Source organism: Euprymna scolopes, chromosome 6 (genome assembly GCF_053919585.1).
Source record: "Euprymna scolopes isolate OS-2025 chromosome 6, ASM5391958v1, whole genome shotgun sequence".
NCBI lineage: Eukaryota > Metazoa > Mollusca > Cephalopoda > Sepiida > Sepiolidae > Euprymna > Euprymna scolopes.
In genome coordinates this window covers 10,060,499-10,078,601 of record NC_136487.1, presented here as the reverse complement: position 1 = coordinate 10,078,601, position 18,103 = coordinate 10,060,499, and the positions used below count along the sequence as shown (strand labels likewise).

At 34.4% G+C, this 18,103-nt stretch overlaps 1 protein-coding gene across 1 annotated transcript in view; it reads left to right on the top strand.

The window, feature by feature from the left end:
- The window catches only part of LOC145277497 (protein FAN-like), a 137,964-nt gene that overhangs the window by 68,571 nt on the left and 51,290 nt on the right, over positions 1-18,103 (top strand). Inside the window, exons 10-16 of the mRNA XM_080128887.1 lie at positions 3,063-3,171; positions 4,320-4,413; positions 6,065-6,147; positions 6,718-6,797; positions 9,671-9,761; positions 12,791-12,854; positions 14,969-15,071. Of these exons, the coding sequence (XP_079985013.1) occupies positions 3,063-3,171; positions 4,320-4,413; positions 6,065-6,147; positions 6,718-6,797; positions 9,671-9,761; positions 12,791-12,854; positions 14,969-15,071 (624 nt within the window). The remainder of the gene's footprint in view (positions 1-3,062; positions 3,172-4,319; positions 4,414-6,064; positions 6,148-6,717; positions 6,798-9,670; positions 9,762-12,790; positions 12,855-14,968; positions 15,072-18,103) is intronic.

Genomic DNA, 18,103 nt, shown 5'->3' with positions numbered 1-18,103 from the left:
AAAAATGCGATCCGTACATGAGTACACTATAGAAGAGCAATTTGCAATGAAATTCTGTTTTTAAACTTGGAAAAGAAATGCCACAGAAATGTATGGAATGCTTCAGACTGTTTTTGGGCCATCTTGTATGAATCAAGCATCAGTTTTTGAGTGGCATAAGAGATTCAAAGAAGGCAAGGAATCTGTGAGGGATGATGAGAGGTGTGGAAGGAGTAAGGGAGTCAGAACACGAGTTGATTGGCCAAATGAAGAATTTCATGACTAAGGACCATCGTATGTCCAAAGAGAAAATAAGTGCGATCTTGATGTTAGTGTTGGAACTGTACATAATTATTTGCGAGAAGCTAAAAAAAAAAACGGAAGATTTGCATGAAGTTTGTCCCAAGAGAAGATCAGAAAGAAAGACGTTTTCATGACATCAGGGAGATGGTAAAATGAAAAAAAATACCCTTTTCAATACTCTGTAATCAACAGATGATACCCCTAAATTCTTTGAAGTTAACATTCTTCAAATTGGTTCAATAGCATTTCTACCAAGACAATGTACCAGTCCACAACTCCATCCTTGTCACATACTATTTAACCAAGATGGGCATCAAAACAGTTCCTCACCCTCCCTATAGTCCAGACCTTGCTCCCTGTGACTTTTGGTTATTCCCTAAGCTCAAGGAAAATCTTAGAGGCCGTCATTATGAGACAATTGAGATGAAAGAGGCTGTAATGAGGTTCATTAACACGCTCACACAAAAGAACTTCCAGAAGTTGTTGGAACAGTACAAGTGCATTGCAACCGGGGAGATTACTTCGGAAGGGACTAGATTTTTATGTGTGCACTATCAATAAAAGTGCCCATACAAAAAAAAAACAGTTTGGAAACTTATTGAAGGAACCTCATAATAACGAAACGAGTGTACAATGCTCAAGTGCACTACAGCTCGTTAATAATGGATGCTGAGTACATATGATAACGTACAATTGTCAAAGAAATGAAAATTGTATTACTAATTATACTAGTAGGACCTGTGGAAATTCCACAGGGGACTCATTCATATGTAATATATTGATGTTGGTATTCTGTAGATGTTCAGTGTAAATGGAGACGCAACGTTACCTGTGCAAATAATAGCATCACCACCAACAACAAAAGCAGCTTAATGCATAATATGTATGAAGGGAGGGAATATCAAGTGTAATTTTATCAAATGTTCAGGAAACATGAGTGTCTTAAGATGCAGTATCTTGGCAGTTTGTTTTATTCTTCAGCAATTATAAGCATGAAAAAATGTTTCCAAAAGTCATGAGAATTATGTTTTCTAGCTTTATAGACAAGTTAGGTACATGGAAATCCAAAAAGTGTTTTTGTTGGTGAAATATTTAATAACTTTATAGACATGTTAGGTACATCCCCCCCCCACACACACACCTAGCTTTGAGCCCCTGGAGAGGCATAGGCCATCTATGACTTTTGTAGATGCTTTTGTAGCGACTGAGTTCTTTTTATGGGGTGAGGGTGCTGGCCCCACACCCAACCTTCCCAGAAGGTAATGTTAGGTACATGGAAATCAAGAAGGTGTTTTTGTTGGTGAAATATTTATTAACCTTATAGACATGTTAGGAACATGTAAATAAAAAAATAAAGGTAACATCTAGCAACTTAGTTTACTAGCTACATGCCATAGCTTCAATAAATATAGAGTATTTGTTTTGTTGCATGTCTTTGAATCGTTTCCAAGTGTTTCCTTGTTCTGAACAAGATATGCGTTCCATGCTGATGATGCAAATGCTTTCTTTAAAAAAAAAAAAAAGAAGACTTTCCAAACAAAATGATGTTGGAACAATAGCTGAAAAATGCAACATTCTAACCTAGGTCATGCAGAAATCAAATTTTTCAGATACTGATTGTCTGAGGCTAATGTTGGTGTTTTGTATTTGGCCAATGTGATCCAATCCTCCACTCGGCCCAACATAAATAACAATCATATGTAAATACAATATGAACAACACTGTGCATGAAATTCATGGAAGTCTGAAGAAGCCCAGAGAGCACATCAGGCAAAACATAATTGAGAAAAAATATGTGTAAAAAAAAAAAAATAATTAAAACTCCATGTTATATAGTTGGGTGTTCATATTGGAGAGAGATGGGTACATATATACACAATAGACGATAATGAGAAGACATTTATACATATTACAGTCTGTTGACTCGTATAACATATTTAGAGAGGAGGGCTATCATTTTAACACGTATATTAGCGAGGAGGGAGGGTGATCAGTTCTTATAACACAGAAGAGGAGACAGTCATTACTTATGATGGAGAGGGGGACACATTACTTAGGATAGATTATACAAAGTTCATTAATAACGATGAGTGGGAACAAGTTCATTAAAGATGATTTCACATTACCTTTGTTGTAGAAAGATGACACGAAGACGGCAGTTACAAAAATAGGATGTTCTTTTATTCCATTTGACCTGTCGAAATGATGATGCCATCCAGGAATTCAAAGTTGTTTTTACATGTTTAAAACTTTCTCCCTCGCTTCCAAAGGGACCCTCCTCTGACCATGTCAACTCTGTCTCCTATTTTCGTCTCCAACTCTGTCTCTCATCTTTGACTCTATCTCCTATATTGAGAATTCATTTCTGCTATGACGTCATAAGTGTGTCCAAAAACGTGATCGACCCACGTGGCCTGAACATCCGTGGTTCGGCACGTTTCCAAACCATTTCTGCAGACAAAGAATTCTCACTCCTATTTTTTTTCCTAACCTATTTTTCAACATACTTAAATTGCATTGTTCTTTAATTTCTAGCTGACCTTATTTTAATTCAGTTTTCATAAAAAGAATTGAACAATCAAAATTCCTTTTACAACAACATATCTAAACTATTTTATGTGAAACTGAACAATGCGAAATTCCACATTCCATTTCTGAATCTATTTCTGAACCTTGCTTACAAAGTTCGAATCTCGATCTATCTAATGTTTTTCTTTCAAGAAAAGGGGAACTTTTTCTTGTAACACAATGAAATAAGTTTGCTTTTAAATTTATTTTAGGGATTGGAAATTTTGTGTGCAGAAAGAGCCTCAGTACGTCACTTGTATTTGACCCTAAAATCCCAATCCCAACGAGATGAATTGTATGACAGTATTGTGTCTTATGCAGGTAAGTGAAGATTTTTTTCTTTTACCACCTTTTTAACGTTTTATTTAATAGAATGAGTTAGTCACATTTTTTTAAAACATTATTTCGTAAAGTTAAATTTGAAAATGTTAGGGAACCTAGTAATATTATATAATTTTTGTTAAATAAAAAATCTTCAGAAAATCTTTTTCAATTTCAACCAATGATATCTGCTTGTCATGTCGAAATAATGAACACATCTAAAATTTAAAAAAACAACAAGTTAGAAAATTAATTATTGACAAAATAGTTTTTGAAGACAATTAGCTAAAATCGAGTTTTGCTAAAAAAATATAATTGTAACAAGAGAGGTAATTATTTTCTGAAAATTTTATGTCAATTTTCTGCTAATTATCTTTTGAAAAAAGATCTGCTACATCCACATGCAGTTTATTGTAGTTAGTGTCAACATTATTTGTTAATTTGAAAATATTTGTTTTGCTTACATATGGGAAGATTTTAGTATTGTTGTGCTAAAACTATTCCTTTCAGCTGCTAACAGACTTTGAAATGGTGAAAATGCAATCGGCCTCATTTATTTGTATTATTTGGATTCTTCAGACTACTATTCTTATTCTGATATTTTGGTCAATGTAAACGCTGCCTCAAGACAAGAACCTCCGACCTTCTTCTGGTGTATCTTGTCGAACTCTGGAAATTTTTTTTGTCAAACTCTGGAATCTGCTCAAAATTTTGAACAGATTAACGATATATAGTTATAAGTAGTAAGATTGTACTTCTATAAACAAAATAGATTTAGGATTATACTAGAATTGTCCTCAATGACCCGTGATGCAGTGGATAAAATATTTGGTAAAATTCAGTTGTACTTTTCTGGAGGTTGAAAGTTCAATCCTCAGTGTGAGTGGCACTCAAAAGACAATTATGAATTACTTAGAATTTCTGCTGACAAAATGAAAGCAGACTAACCCTATAGTATAAATAACGCGGTTCTGTTTGAAATTCTGTGCAGATTCCTATGTTAGGTACACTTGGAGAAGTAGTCAAAATAATCCAAGCAATACAAATCCTCATCTCCAATTCAAAAAAATGATGTATCATTTCTGTACAAATGTTTTCGATTTGAATTCCTCATTCAACCATTTTCTTGATTTCATGTTTATTGATAGATTGTGACATGGAGGATCAAGAACAGGAAAATATGATCCTCAAATGGCAGACTGGTCTCATATCCAACTATGATTACCTGCTTTATTTAAATAGGTGAGTTTCATTTTGGAGTATTTTTTAGCTTCAATTCATCAAACTTGAGTAATAAAACTTGACATGAAGGTTAGTTCTTACCAATTTGCCAAAAGGACATTTTAAATTATTGTAATTTATTTCATACATGTTGTTATTACTCAAGCGCATGATACCATCATTAATTTACAACTTTTTTGGATTATTAAAGCGTCATTCATATTTATGTTTGCAATATTTTCACTCCTATTGACCTCCAAACTTTAGTCAACAGAAAGTTATCTTCCATCATGATAATACTCGTTTTCACACAACTCTACTGACCAAATATTTCTCTGGAGAATTTGGTTGTGAAATCTTGCCTCTTCCTGGATATTCTCTTGATTTAGCTCCCTCAGATTATCACTTGTTTCGAGGATTACAAAACCATTTTAGATGGCCTTAGTTAACATCACAAGAGGAGATTGAACATGAGTTAGCATATTTTATGAGGTATTTTTAAGTTGACAGATGAAATTGAGTTCAAGAGAGCAGAGTTTGTTATTGTTATGAAGAAAGATTTTCAAAAACATTTTTTCATTTTCAAGATGAAATTTTAAATTGCTAAAATCTTAATATATCCAGGGTTAATAAGAACCGAGAAAATTCTGTTTGCTTTTATAGAAAATTACTTTACAGAAATACTGAAAATTTATTAAACAAATATCGGACATTTTGTTTTTAACTATTAATAAGCGAAAAAAAAAATTGGGTCTGGTTTACTTGATAAGCATTCAAAATTCAGAAATGATTTCAAAGTTTATTAATAAATTATTCTAGTTTGAATTAAAGTTTTAAGGCAAGTCAAGTATTATGGTTCATTTGTGTTTTTAAACCAAAGGAAAAAAGTAAATTTTAGAAACGTCTGTCATAACAAAAAAAATTTGATGTCAATATCTTGTTAATGCTTTCATTAGACAAATGTACAACGATCAGTTGGAAAAGGATGTTAGTGATATTAATGAAAACATTTGATAAAATAATGAATATAAAACTTACCCCCATTTTTTTTTTTTTTTTTTTTAATTTTTATTTTTAGATGCACACATTGCATATATAAAGCTGGGTAAATCAGAAGAATAGGCAACTTGAATTCTGCAGCAAATGCTGTCAAATAAAAAAATTATTCTATTTTTCTAAAAAGAAAGAAATCAATATATATTTCATAAAATAATATATTTTTTATAAAACTAAAAACAAATTCAAAACTGTGAAACAATAACATTTTACTTGTTTTTATACAAAAAAATAATTTAGTATAATACAAATATTTAACTAAAACTGTTTACTGTGGACTTTGAGTCACCTGTTCTTCTGGTTCACCTAAAACTTACCTTGCCTGTGGGTTAGTCAGTCCTACTTAACCTTGAAACTTTATGATGTAATTTAGCTTTACAATTTTAGTGACAAAACATATTCAATTTTTGATGTATGAGTATGAAATAAGGAAGATTACTTTAAAGGTCAAATTTGATTGAGATGTGTAAAAACAAAATTTTTGTTCATTTAACTTTCTCATTGGCCTCGTTTTAAAATTTTTTAACTTAATCATTAAAAAAAAAAAAATTAAATCTGTCACAATGATTAGTTCAGCCTTTTTTTTTTAAATTGAGTTTTTTATTTTATGTTACAGAATGGCTGATCGAAGTTATAATGACCTCACACAATATCCTGTGATGCCTTGGGTTATTGCTGATCACAACAGTCAAAAACTTGGTAAATCTAATTTCATATAATTATTATTATTATTATTATTATTATTTTTTTTTTTTTTTTTTAGAGAATAAAAAAAATGAATAAAACATGAAAATTTGAAAAATAAGATTTGAATAATGTACATAAAATTCCCATGACATAATCTTTCCAACCAATGAAAACAACAAAAAAAAAACATCACGTATACTTGCACTCAAGAAATAAAATTCCTTGGATGAAAATCTTAATCCTTTTTAATCATGAAAAAAGCACAAAGCAAGTGTTTTTCTTTTGTTCCTTAAAATAAGTACAAACTTCTCCACTGACTTCACAACTAAATATTTCATCACCCGAGTTGAATATATAATTGGAATTAGATTAAAAATTTTGCAGTCTATTTTGTAACCCAAGTATTTTGTCAATATCTCTGCCCTCCCCTCAAAATACAGAATATCTTCATGAAAATCCAGAAAGAGGGTTCAGTATTTCAAAATAGATATCTAAAATTTGGTTATTGTTAATAAATGTTCTATCACAAAATACATAAAATAAAACTTTGTCTTTAAGAATTATTTTCTGATTACTCTGTAGATTTAACCAAAGAATCAACTTTCCGGGATTTAAGTAAGCCAATTGGAGCTTTGAATTCTGACAGATTATCTAAATTGAGGGTAAGTAGTTTGAGTCGGGCTTTCAATTACATTTTACCTTTCACGAGCCTAACTTTCTGCATTTCTATTTAATTAAGCTTATCTTAATTTTTTCAGTGTGTATGTGTATATATATAATATAATGTGTATGTATGTATGTATATATATATATATATATATATATGTGTGTGTGGCAGACTGTGCAAGTCTAATTTTGGCCTGAAAAGTCATCTTTGGGTCCACGGACGGGGTTTAGGTGTCGCTGAGGATTGACCTGATAACTATGATGAGGTTGGTGGGGAGCATTAGGATGGCTAATGTCTGTAAAGACGAAGTAATTAGTGTGTGTGTGTGTATATATATATATATATATATATATAAAATGAATGATAAAAATTATAATTCACTGTTTTCTGTATGCGTGTGCTGATCATAAGTCTTGCAATGCATGAAGCAATCAAAGTCAACCATTGTTATTTCAGATCCAAGTAATGGAGAATATTACGTTTGTTCTCTTCAGTCAATCACTTAAATATGTTATGATTTATTTTTCTTTTGGTCTTTTCTTGGTTTGGCCAGAGTCTAGGACAAAAATTCATCTGATCTGGTGGAGTATTTTTTTTCTTGGTTTTACTCTTATTCACACAAAACAAGACGTATTGCCACTTGGATATAAGGAGCTACTATTTCAGACCATTTCTACAGGGATACTATGTATGGAGTTGAGCAGTGAAATGTCTGTTTGCATTGCATTTAAATTTCTGCAGTTTTAGTCCTGTTACTTGAGGTAACATCACAAAGACAAAGTGCATCTTCCATGTATGAGCCATTGTGAAGCCATGCCAGGATGAACTTATTTGGTTTTGAATACTTGAATTATTTTTTTGATTATTTGGTCAGCATCTACTTGTACAACAAAATATTTTTGTCAGAGACCGAAGGAACTCAAACTCTGCTTAGTATGTCATTCTATTAAATAAGTAAAACTGTATTTTGGTTATCAGTTATTAAAATTGTAAAAATGTTTTTGACTCCTAATGGGGTATGTCACCAATGATTTCGACGATCGTTTTAATAACCAACCAATCAGAAGCTTCCAAAGTTACTATAAAAATTGTCGAATTTTGGATTCAATCAGTTCACCATTGTCTCTGTCACAAACCTTTTTTTTTCTTTTTTTTTTACATTTTCACCCCAAACAAGGCAGATTGCCACTTTGATGTAGGGGACTACTATCAGGGACATAAGCTACAGGGGTACTATTTAGGGAGTTGGGCAGCAAGATGTCGGTTCACGTTACACTTTAACTTCTGCATGTCAGTACAGTTGGGGAAGCAGGAACCCGGAAGGGAATTCCAAAGTCTAGCGGTTCTGGGGAAAAAGAAACTACTGGAGTAAGAGGCTCTCTTACATCTAGGGATCTCTACTGTGAAGGGGTGGGATTTAGCTGCTTGTTGGGTTTGTCGGGGGTATTACGTCAAGGGGTGGTACAAGCGCTTGCAGTTCGTCAGAACATTCACCGTTAAAGTACTTGTAGAACAGGCAGAGGGATGCAACATTTCATCGATGGGACAGAGGCTGAAGCTTAGATGAAAATTCAGGACCTATCAGGTTGGTGACTCTCTTTTGAAACCTTGTCTAGGAGCGAGAGACTAGTAGCAGATGCACCAGCCCAAATATGACAACAATACTCCATACATGGGCGAATGGTGGCCTTATAGAGTTACCTGTATTTGATTCTTCGCCGCCATCTTTGTTACTAGGACTTACTTAATACACAAGATCAGAACTGCACTGAATCTTCGCCTTTATTATTTTTTAGTGACATTTTAGCATCGCCTCTTTTTATGACTATCATTTATTTGACTACCGTTGGCAAGTTCGACAAAATGACTCTGTGGATTAAAGTTTGAATCAAAATTAATAAAAGCAGATTCCTTGGTGATAAAGTGTGCTGTAGTACCACAGTCTATAGGAAGATTTTTACCGTTTGTGGTATTGTCAAAGTTACATGTGAGTAGAAATGTATGTTCTTCATCAAAGTTCTCAACATTTTTTTATGGAGTCCATTTTTGAGCGTTTATATCGACATTGGAAACTTTTGTGGTTGGGTCATTCACAATTGTAGCAGATAATTTTATTCTTTCTCTTGGGAAACTTACTTTTGGGGAAAACATTGCGGTGAGATGCGTAATTTGATGGTGTCTGTTTTCGATAAGCATTTTTGAAATTCCTGATATTGCTGGAATTATTATTGTCCACGAGCATCCGATTTGTTTCTTCGTAACTGCGCAATGCCACTTTAAATTCACCAAAATTTATGGGTTTGTCTTTTTGCGCTATAATGGTTGTAAATGGTTTAAAATCGGCTGGAGGTCACTTAAGGGTCATCGATGTTAACAGGCTATTGCTTATTATTTCACCTAAGAGTTTTAAGGCATTGGCGGTTGTTTCTGCCCTTATTACATAGTCGATAATAGTTTCATTCTCGTTACGTTTCAGAGACGTTAGTTCTGTATATAGTGATATAATTTTCGGTTTCTCTTTTGATAAATAATGTTCTCTTAATATGTTCAATGCTTTCCTTCCATAATCCAAGGCATCTCTTATAATCAGAGACAGACTTCTATCATCTAAGCATTGAATCAGTTCTGCAAAAACAGTCATATTCTTTTCGAGAAATTCGGGGTCGTTAGGATTCTCTATTGGAGATTGTATAACTTTGCACAGTTTCCGAATCTTTAGATACCCCAGAAATTTTACCTGCCACAATTCAAATTTAGATTCCGAACCGTCAAAGAAAAGACGATGGCTGGGCACATAACCTATTAACTTTGCACTTTGAAAATATGGATTACTTATATTGAATAGATGTATTTCTTGTCTTCTCTCAGGAAAGATATGACGAAATGTCAGAACCGAAATTCTTGTATGGATCCCATTATTCAACACCTTGTTATGTCCTCTTTTACCTTTCCAGAGTTGGTAAGTGAAATCTTTTCAATATTTTCATCCAAATTCTTTTTTTTTTTTTTTTTTTTTTTTTTGCAATTTTGTATTTAAATTTTTTCATTTTTCATCATACAAAATTAAGAGCCCTCTCTCATGCGAATTGAGCACGTGATGGAAGATTATAAACGAATTAAGACTTCTTCTTCCCCATAACATGGGAGTGACAATAATAACATTCATGTTTCGTCGACCAACCCTAAATTTCTCTTTTATCTCTCCCCCCCCCCCCCACTCCAGTTCTGGAAGTGCCCACTAGAATACATCATGGTGACCATTGACACACATGGATTTGTGTAATACACAGACATATACCTAAACAAGGCCTGAACTTTTTTCTTTCCTTACAAACAAGATATTCATCCTTCCTTCATATATGAGCTCTTTTTCCCTTCCCTACTAACAGGAGATTTACATAATAATACATGGACTTTCTAGCCTTTTGTTTTCATCTATAATCGTGAACATATTCCTTTACTAACACATTCCTTTCATTTTTCTTTTTATATATATAGATTAAAAAATTGTTTAAACAGCAAAAAACGCTAAGATATGTAATGACAAAAACTTATAAACTTAACATGAATAGACTGAGTTTACCATTCAACTGTTATGCATTTTTTATCAGAATGATTTTTCATGGTATCTTCTAATGATCAGCACTTTAACTTCATTAATAAACAAATATTCAATCATATTTTATTACATAAGATATACAGTTTGTGTTGATTTCATATGTTTATCATTCTTTCAAAAGTTTAAAAAGATTTTTCTAAAAACTTCATTGTAAATTTTTCCAGATGTCATAACTTGCATTTTAAATAAGTAAAATTAGTTGAAAACTTAAAGAAAAACAAAGAAAGGCTAAGACAACCACTTGTTTCCTGTACTAAACATTGATGTTAATTGTCTTCTTTTTTTTTTTTTTCTTTGCAAAACTCTCATGTCTTGCAAAGGCAAGAACAATAATTTTCCTCTACAAAACAACCAAACCAAAAACCATAAATATTTGAAGCTATAAAGATCTTGAAAAAGTATTTTTCCAAATTGATTAGATTTGGCATTAAATAGACTGAAAAGGGTTGATATGCGATAAAGCGAAATTATCAAACAACCAATCATTTCCAAGATTACTACTATCAGGTTTTATGTAGAGTATCTGGTATTCCTAGTGATTACTTATCTAAGTACTAACTAGGGTTGATATTGCTTAACTCTGATCTTATGGGAACTGGTGGTTGATTAGAGCTGTGTGTGCTTGAACACTAGAAAAATATTAAGACTTGCATATTTTTTATAAAAATCGGCTCCGAATATAATAGTGAATATATATGAGGTGCCTTAAATAAGTTTCCAGATTTTTTTATACAGGCATTTGAAATTGTCGTAAACTTGAAAATTCAGTATGTTATTGCTATACATCTTATGAGATGACTAACCAAATTTTATGATTTCAGGTTCAAATGAACAGCTGTAGCAGAAGTTGGAATACATCTTACTAAAGCTGATTGTCACAGGTGGTGAATTTCAAAAATGCAAGAATTTTAGAAGAACAATATGCAATAAAATTCTGTTTTAAACTTGGAAAAATGCCACAGAAATGTACGAAATATTCAGACTGTTTTTAGATTATCTTACATGAATTTCTGAGTGGCATAAGAGATTCAAAGAAGATAGGGAATCTTTAAGGGATGAGAGATGTGGAAGGAAGTCAGAACACCAGAGTTGATTGGCCAAATAAAGAATTTCATGGGTAAGGACCACCATGTGTCTATAGAGTTTGATGTCCGTGTTGAAACTATACACAATTATTTGCGAGGAACTGAAGATGTGGCAGATTTGAAGTTTGTCCCAAGAGTGCTCAGAGAAGATTAGAAAGAAAGATGTCATGACACAAGGGAGATGGTCAAACTAATCAATTTAGATATGGCAGTTCTTGATGCTCTGGTGACTTGCGATGAAAGCTGGATCTACTGTAATGACCCAGAGACCAGTGAAAGCATGCATATCATTCTTGTAAAATGTCCTTACATCCAGAAGGCCAGACAGAGCAAATCCACTCAGAAACTTGTGATGATTCCTTTTTTTTTCCTTTTTTTTTTTTTTGTTGTTGACAGTAAGGGTATGATGTACATGTACTGGGTTTCTACTGGACAGACAGTCAAGGAATACTATGTGGAGGTTTTAAGAGTTTAGGGAGAGATTCTGTCGGAAGAGGCCAGCACTCTTCAAATCGGGTCAGTGGCGGCATTTCCACTAGGATAATGTCATAGTCCACAATCACATCCTTGTCAAAGACTATTTCACCAAGATGGGCATCAAGACAGTTCGTTGCTCTTCCTATAGTCCAAATCTTGCTCCCTGTGACTTTTGGTTATTCCCTAAGTTCAAGGAAAACCTTAGAGTCAGTTGTTATGAGACAATTGAGCTGAAAGAGGATGTGACAGAGGTCATTGACATGCTCACACAGTGGACTTCCATAGGGACTTCCAGAAGTTGTTGGAATGGTACAAGTGCCTTGCAGCTGGAGGAGATTACTTCGAAGGAACTATAGTTTCATGTGTGTAATACCAATAAAAGTGCCCATATGAAAAAAAGTTTGTAAACTTATTTAAGACACCTCATATTTTACAGCCAATGGGAAGAGTTATCTTCACTAAAAACCTAAAAAGAATCTGTAAAAAATATTTGATGCTTAACTGCTGTGATCCGATGTCCAATCCAGTATCAGCAAATGATCATTGCAACAGCAAAACAACATATGACAGTTTGAATAACCTACACACTCTCCACATCAAGTAAGCACTACCTAAAATAACTTGCGAGAGAAAATACAATGAAATGTTCATACTTACACATCAGCAGGAGCCTGATACTTGCTGAGTTTATTTCAACTGAAATGTTTCTGGACTCGACTCCATCATCATCCAAACTTTTAAATACTCTATACCTTTTTGATGTTTGAAAATAAAATCCAAATATGTTTTTACTTTGTTTTTCTCTAGCTTTAGAATATTCCTTGTGTCTACATGGAGGACGTTTCGATCAGCCTGACCGAATGTTTAATAGGTAAGAGATATATATATATATATAGCATGTATCATAAGTTACTTTTAAATAAACAAATTCCCGATTATAAGTTCTACAAATACTAATATAAAGTATTTTATTAAAAAAAACTATCCATTATCTGTTGAGAATATCAATGGAGTTTCGAATAAATACCCCTCTCCTTCAATAACAGGCAGCTCTTTATAAACAAGGAATATTTATTATAGGAAAACACAAAAAGTGAACACTGTTTGTTTTGAACCAATGATTTGTGTTCCTTATTTTTTTTCTCAGTCTTCAACTATTGAATGGTGCTAAAGAGTTAATCTGCCACTATTAGCCATTTTTTTTTTCTTTATGGAAGACAAGGCATGAAGTCATTTGATGTAAAGCGCTAACAAGAACAAAAGCTGATTATCACAAAGACAAGCAATACCTATTAACCTTAGTCTTGAAAAGATCAAGGCTGTAGGTAGAAAGAAAACGGTAAGCAGGAAGAAAGTTCCACACTTTGCAGTCTTTGGAAAGAAGCTTCTGGAATGGGAAGCTGTATTACAATGAGGTATTAAAACAACAAAGAGCAATAGAGAGAACCAATTTTACAAGAAGCAGAAAGAGCAATGGATATAATATCTGTATTCCAAGAAAAATTTGAGAAAGAAAGACCAAGAAGTTTTAAAGTCGATTTTTTAACTCCAGATCAAGATCAGAACTATCCATAAGAATCTTAGGAAGAAAAGGGTCATGCATGCGGCTGAAAGACAATAACTGAGTTTTAACATGATTAAACACAAGAAATCATTTCTTAACCAAATCCATAACTGAACTCAGATCAACTGAATATTTCAGCTGACCAAGAAAAATGGGCAGAATGCAATACCAGAATAGAGGGTGGTGTCATCAGCATAAATGTTAATTTTCTGAATAGTATTCTCTGAGAGGTCGTTTATATAGAGAAGAGAATAGAACCCTGAGGAACACCAACAATGATAGGAGTAGAAAATGAAGCTATGTCATCCAGAGTTACTCGCAAGCTTTGATCAGAAAGAAAAAAAGCTAACAATGTCACAATACTATAACCTTGAAATTATGTAGAAGGCTAGGATGCCACACTGTCGAACACCTTCGAAATGTCAAACCTGAAATAAAAAGGAAAACCTAAAACATTACTGATATTATCAATGTTTTGCTCCTATGTAGGGGACTTAATCAGGATGATTTATTTTCAAATGAAAATAAATTAAAACCACAAATGCATTTGTAAATGTCTGCTGTGTGTGAAGTGAGAAAGGTTTCTGTACATTCCTTTGGATGTGACATGTTCTTTAGGAGTGAGTATTTGTATTGCATGGTGTGAGTTTTTATATCCTTTCAACCAATCTGTGATTGCTCAAAATAAAAAGTAAAAATAATAAATATGTAGTCTGATTGAAATGGTCAAGTTTTTTTTTTTTTTTTTTACTATTTAAATGTCATCATTATTATTGCTAATTGTAGGAAACCCGGTATCACCCAGGATTGAATGAGGACCACCACTATGTACTTTTTCACTATGCTCATAAACACAATATTTATTTTTTTTTTGCTTTCATCTATCTGTTTCGCCCTCTAATATAGTTGGACAAATGTCTAAATGTTGGAAAACTCTAAATCTATGGTTTAACTTTCATTAAAATCCAATATATGTATTCAAAAATTTTAATTGGGGTCTTTTTTGATTAGCCACTTAGCAGTGGATCATGTAGGTATTCAGTACATCGTGAGTAACGAAGATTGAGAACCATTTCCAATGTCTTCTTGGAGACTTTTCTAGCTATTAGTTTTAAAGATGGTTTGGGCCCCCAGAGCTAACTTAGCTTAGGAAGGCACTTAAAAATAGGGAACCACTTTCATTGTCTTCTCTAGAAAACATTATATATATGATAAATAGTATATATTTGAAGTTTTAAGGGGGTTATACACTTATGAGCCTTTTAGAAATGCATTTAGAGATTTGAAAATATTTCCATTGTCTTTCTCAGTTAATTTTACATAAGAATGCACTTTTAGATTTTTATGTAGATTCTATAAGGAACACAAACCTCACACATATACACACCATGTATTGATTTATATTTTTATATTTTTTTCAGTATTGCAGAAAGTTGGTATAACTGTCTGCATGGTGCTTCTGATTTCAAAGAATTAATTCCAGAATTTTACGATGGAGATGGAGAATTTCTTCTCAACAGACAGGTACGTTTAACCAATCATCCTTCTACATTTTGTTTGATTAATGTAGCAGAATAATCTGGTGGTTCTGCAGAGTTGAGAAAATACAATTCACAAAAGAACTTCTCTCATTTGAACCCAGAATGTGTCCAATACAATGAAAAGTTTTTTTTTTTTTTTTTTTATGAGAGAGACAGAATGTAATCTTGTTGACATGATTGAATGCAATTGTGATTTTGTGAAGAAGAGAAGAATATGACTGTTGGCGACGAAAGACAAGCAAGAAAGTTCTGACCCTTTTTTGTCTTCAAGTTATTCTGGCACTATCAGGATGGCGTTAAAACAGGTGGGCATTTGGCTGATCTCCAAATTCAGTGGTACGGTGATGGACACTCCAATAATGGAATGGTTGGAGGACCTGGAGCTGACGTGTGAGCTGTGCGGAATGACCAACGTGGAACGAGTCCTAGCATTGAGATTGAAGGGTGTGGCTTGAGAAACGTATTGGCAGCTCTCAGAAGTACAGCAGAATGACATTGAGGAAATTAAATGTGTCCTTATAAAAGTCTATAGAACGGACCCATTTGCAGTCTTCGAACGATTCCCCACTCATCGCCTACGTTCGGGAGAGACTGGAGATGAGTTTCTGATGAATTTGCAATGGTTGGTACAATTGGTGGGCAAAATGCGGTCAGAATGTTGGATAAAAAGCACTTCCATTAGTGGGCTATCGTGCCATGTGAGGACTTTTGTGGTCGTCAACTAGAATGGATACCCTATTATTGAAAGAACTGATCAAAAGAGCATGTGCCATGTTGGTGGGCAACAGAGATGAGTATCTTGCTGCTACAATGCAAACTAGACATGCCCTGTATGCACCAACACCTGGTCAGGGTAGCAGGAGTGGCTGCGTTAACTGCTTCAGATGCGGGGGCCTGAACCATCTAGCCAGAAACTATATGCAGTGCGACAGTGGTAGCAATCAGCCAGCCAATGGACTTGCCAGAATATCCGATGTCTGACCAAATTTGACAGGAGTACCGTCATGAATTAGAAACGTGGTTGAGCAATGGATGGCTACTTCTCTATCCTGAGGAAGATCTTGGTCTCCTGAAAGGCCTGATTCCATTAATGGCCGTTTTTCAAGAGAATGAGTCCAAGGTGTGCCCAGTGTTGAACTTTTGTGAGCTGAATGAACACGTCAAGCACATGTCTGCACACAAAAGCTAAGAGTAGAGGAAGAAAGGCTCCAATGTGCCTTCAAAAGGCATATCTATAATTGGTGTGCATAAATCCTTGTGGCAATACCAGACTGATCTTTGAATGAAAGAGGTACTACCTGATGCGCATGGGTTTTGGGCTTAATATAGAATCCTCCATCATGCGAGCTATTGTTTAAGCCACACTCTCAAGGAAGAACGATATCTTGCAGGCAACATCGATGTACATTGATGATGTATTTATCGACGAGGATGTGGTTTCCGCAACCAAAGTGAGACAGTATTTGGCTGATTTTGGATTAGCGAGCAAGGAACCGGAGCAGCTGCTGAATGAATGAGTGCTTGGCCTATCAGTTTGTGAAAAGGGCAGCAGTTTGGTATGGAAATGAGGTCCCCAGCGTATCCTGTGTTCTTACCCGATGAAGTGTGTTCACATTTTGTGGAAAGTTAGTTGGGCACTTCCCAGTGGTTAAGTAGCTCAAGTTCTCTCTGATTGTCTCTCCTCTGATCTTGAGCGTGTGATACAGTGGGGGAAGAGGTGGCTGGTTACTTTTAATGCATCTAAAACCAAGCTCCTATCTATGCATCATCAACGCTCTGATCCCCATCTGGCATCAATTGAAATGGATGGCTCTCGTCTAGGGGAGGCTCCATGTTTTGATAAGCTTCTGGGCTTGACCTTTACTCCTGACCTGAAATGGAACACGTACATCAAGTCAGTTGCTAAGGTCGCTGGAAAAATGGGAGGATCCTTTTACCGCTCTAGAAGATATCTCACTGCTGATGCAATTCTCTACTTATATAAAAGCCAAGTACGTGCTAGGATGGAGTACTGCTGCCACATCTGGGCAGGAGCTGCTAAAAACAGCCTATTCTGTCTTGACAGAGTACAAAATAGGCTTTGTGGCTTAGTGGGTGATGCCCTTTTCTCTTCCCTGCAACCTCTCTCCCACAGAAGAAACGTTGCGAGCCTGTCCTTGTTTTATCGTTACTTCTATGGCAAGTGCTCGTCTGAGCTCCAATCTCTGATCCTCCCTTGCCAATCTTTCACGATAAACACCCGTCCAGCTGAAACCACTGTCAATAATTTTCCCCATTCTTTATCTGTGCCAAAACCAAAACGTAGATTCCATGAACAAAGCTTCTTTCTTAGACATGCATGCCTGTGGAACTCTGTTCCGATTGCCTGTTTCCCACCTGACTACAACTTGGATGTCTTCAAGTCCAACATAAATTCCTGATGAACCACCCCCTTAAGTAAGACACTTTATCAAATCTTCAATACTAACGATTACTACAATACTATCCCATTGATTACTGTACACGCAATAACCCTTATCCCCAAGTGGCTTCCGGGCCTTGATAAGTGGTGATTACCTTGTAAAAAAAAAAAAAGTGTGTAGAAAATATTCTTAATACTACAGCAACCACTTCCCATTCCTTGGCAACTAGCAAATAAAAAACCCTTCTCCACTGGAGATGATTTGAATTGACATTGTCAACAAAACAATTTTAAACAAAAACTTGTCACTTACATTACCCCTCCTCCCCCATCACAAGCCACATGAACTGAATGACTTAAAATTCTAAAGGAACATTTAAAATTTGAGGAGATTGTCTGCAACAATTCTAATACAAATATGAAATTTGTCAACTTTCTATACTGCACATTTCGCTGTTGACAACAAATTTGAATTTACAAACACCATCACTACGAGATGTATATTTTAAAAAATAAAAACACTTATTTTGACAATTACTTTTTTTACTTGAAAATCGATCCAAAGAAGAGTATTGTCCTAGTAGTAGCTACAACAACAAAAGTGGTTTTCAAAT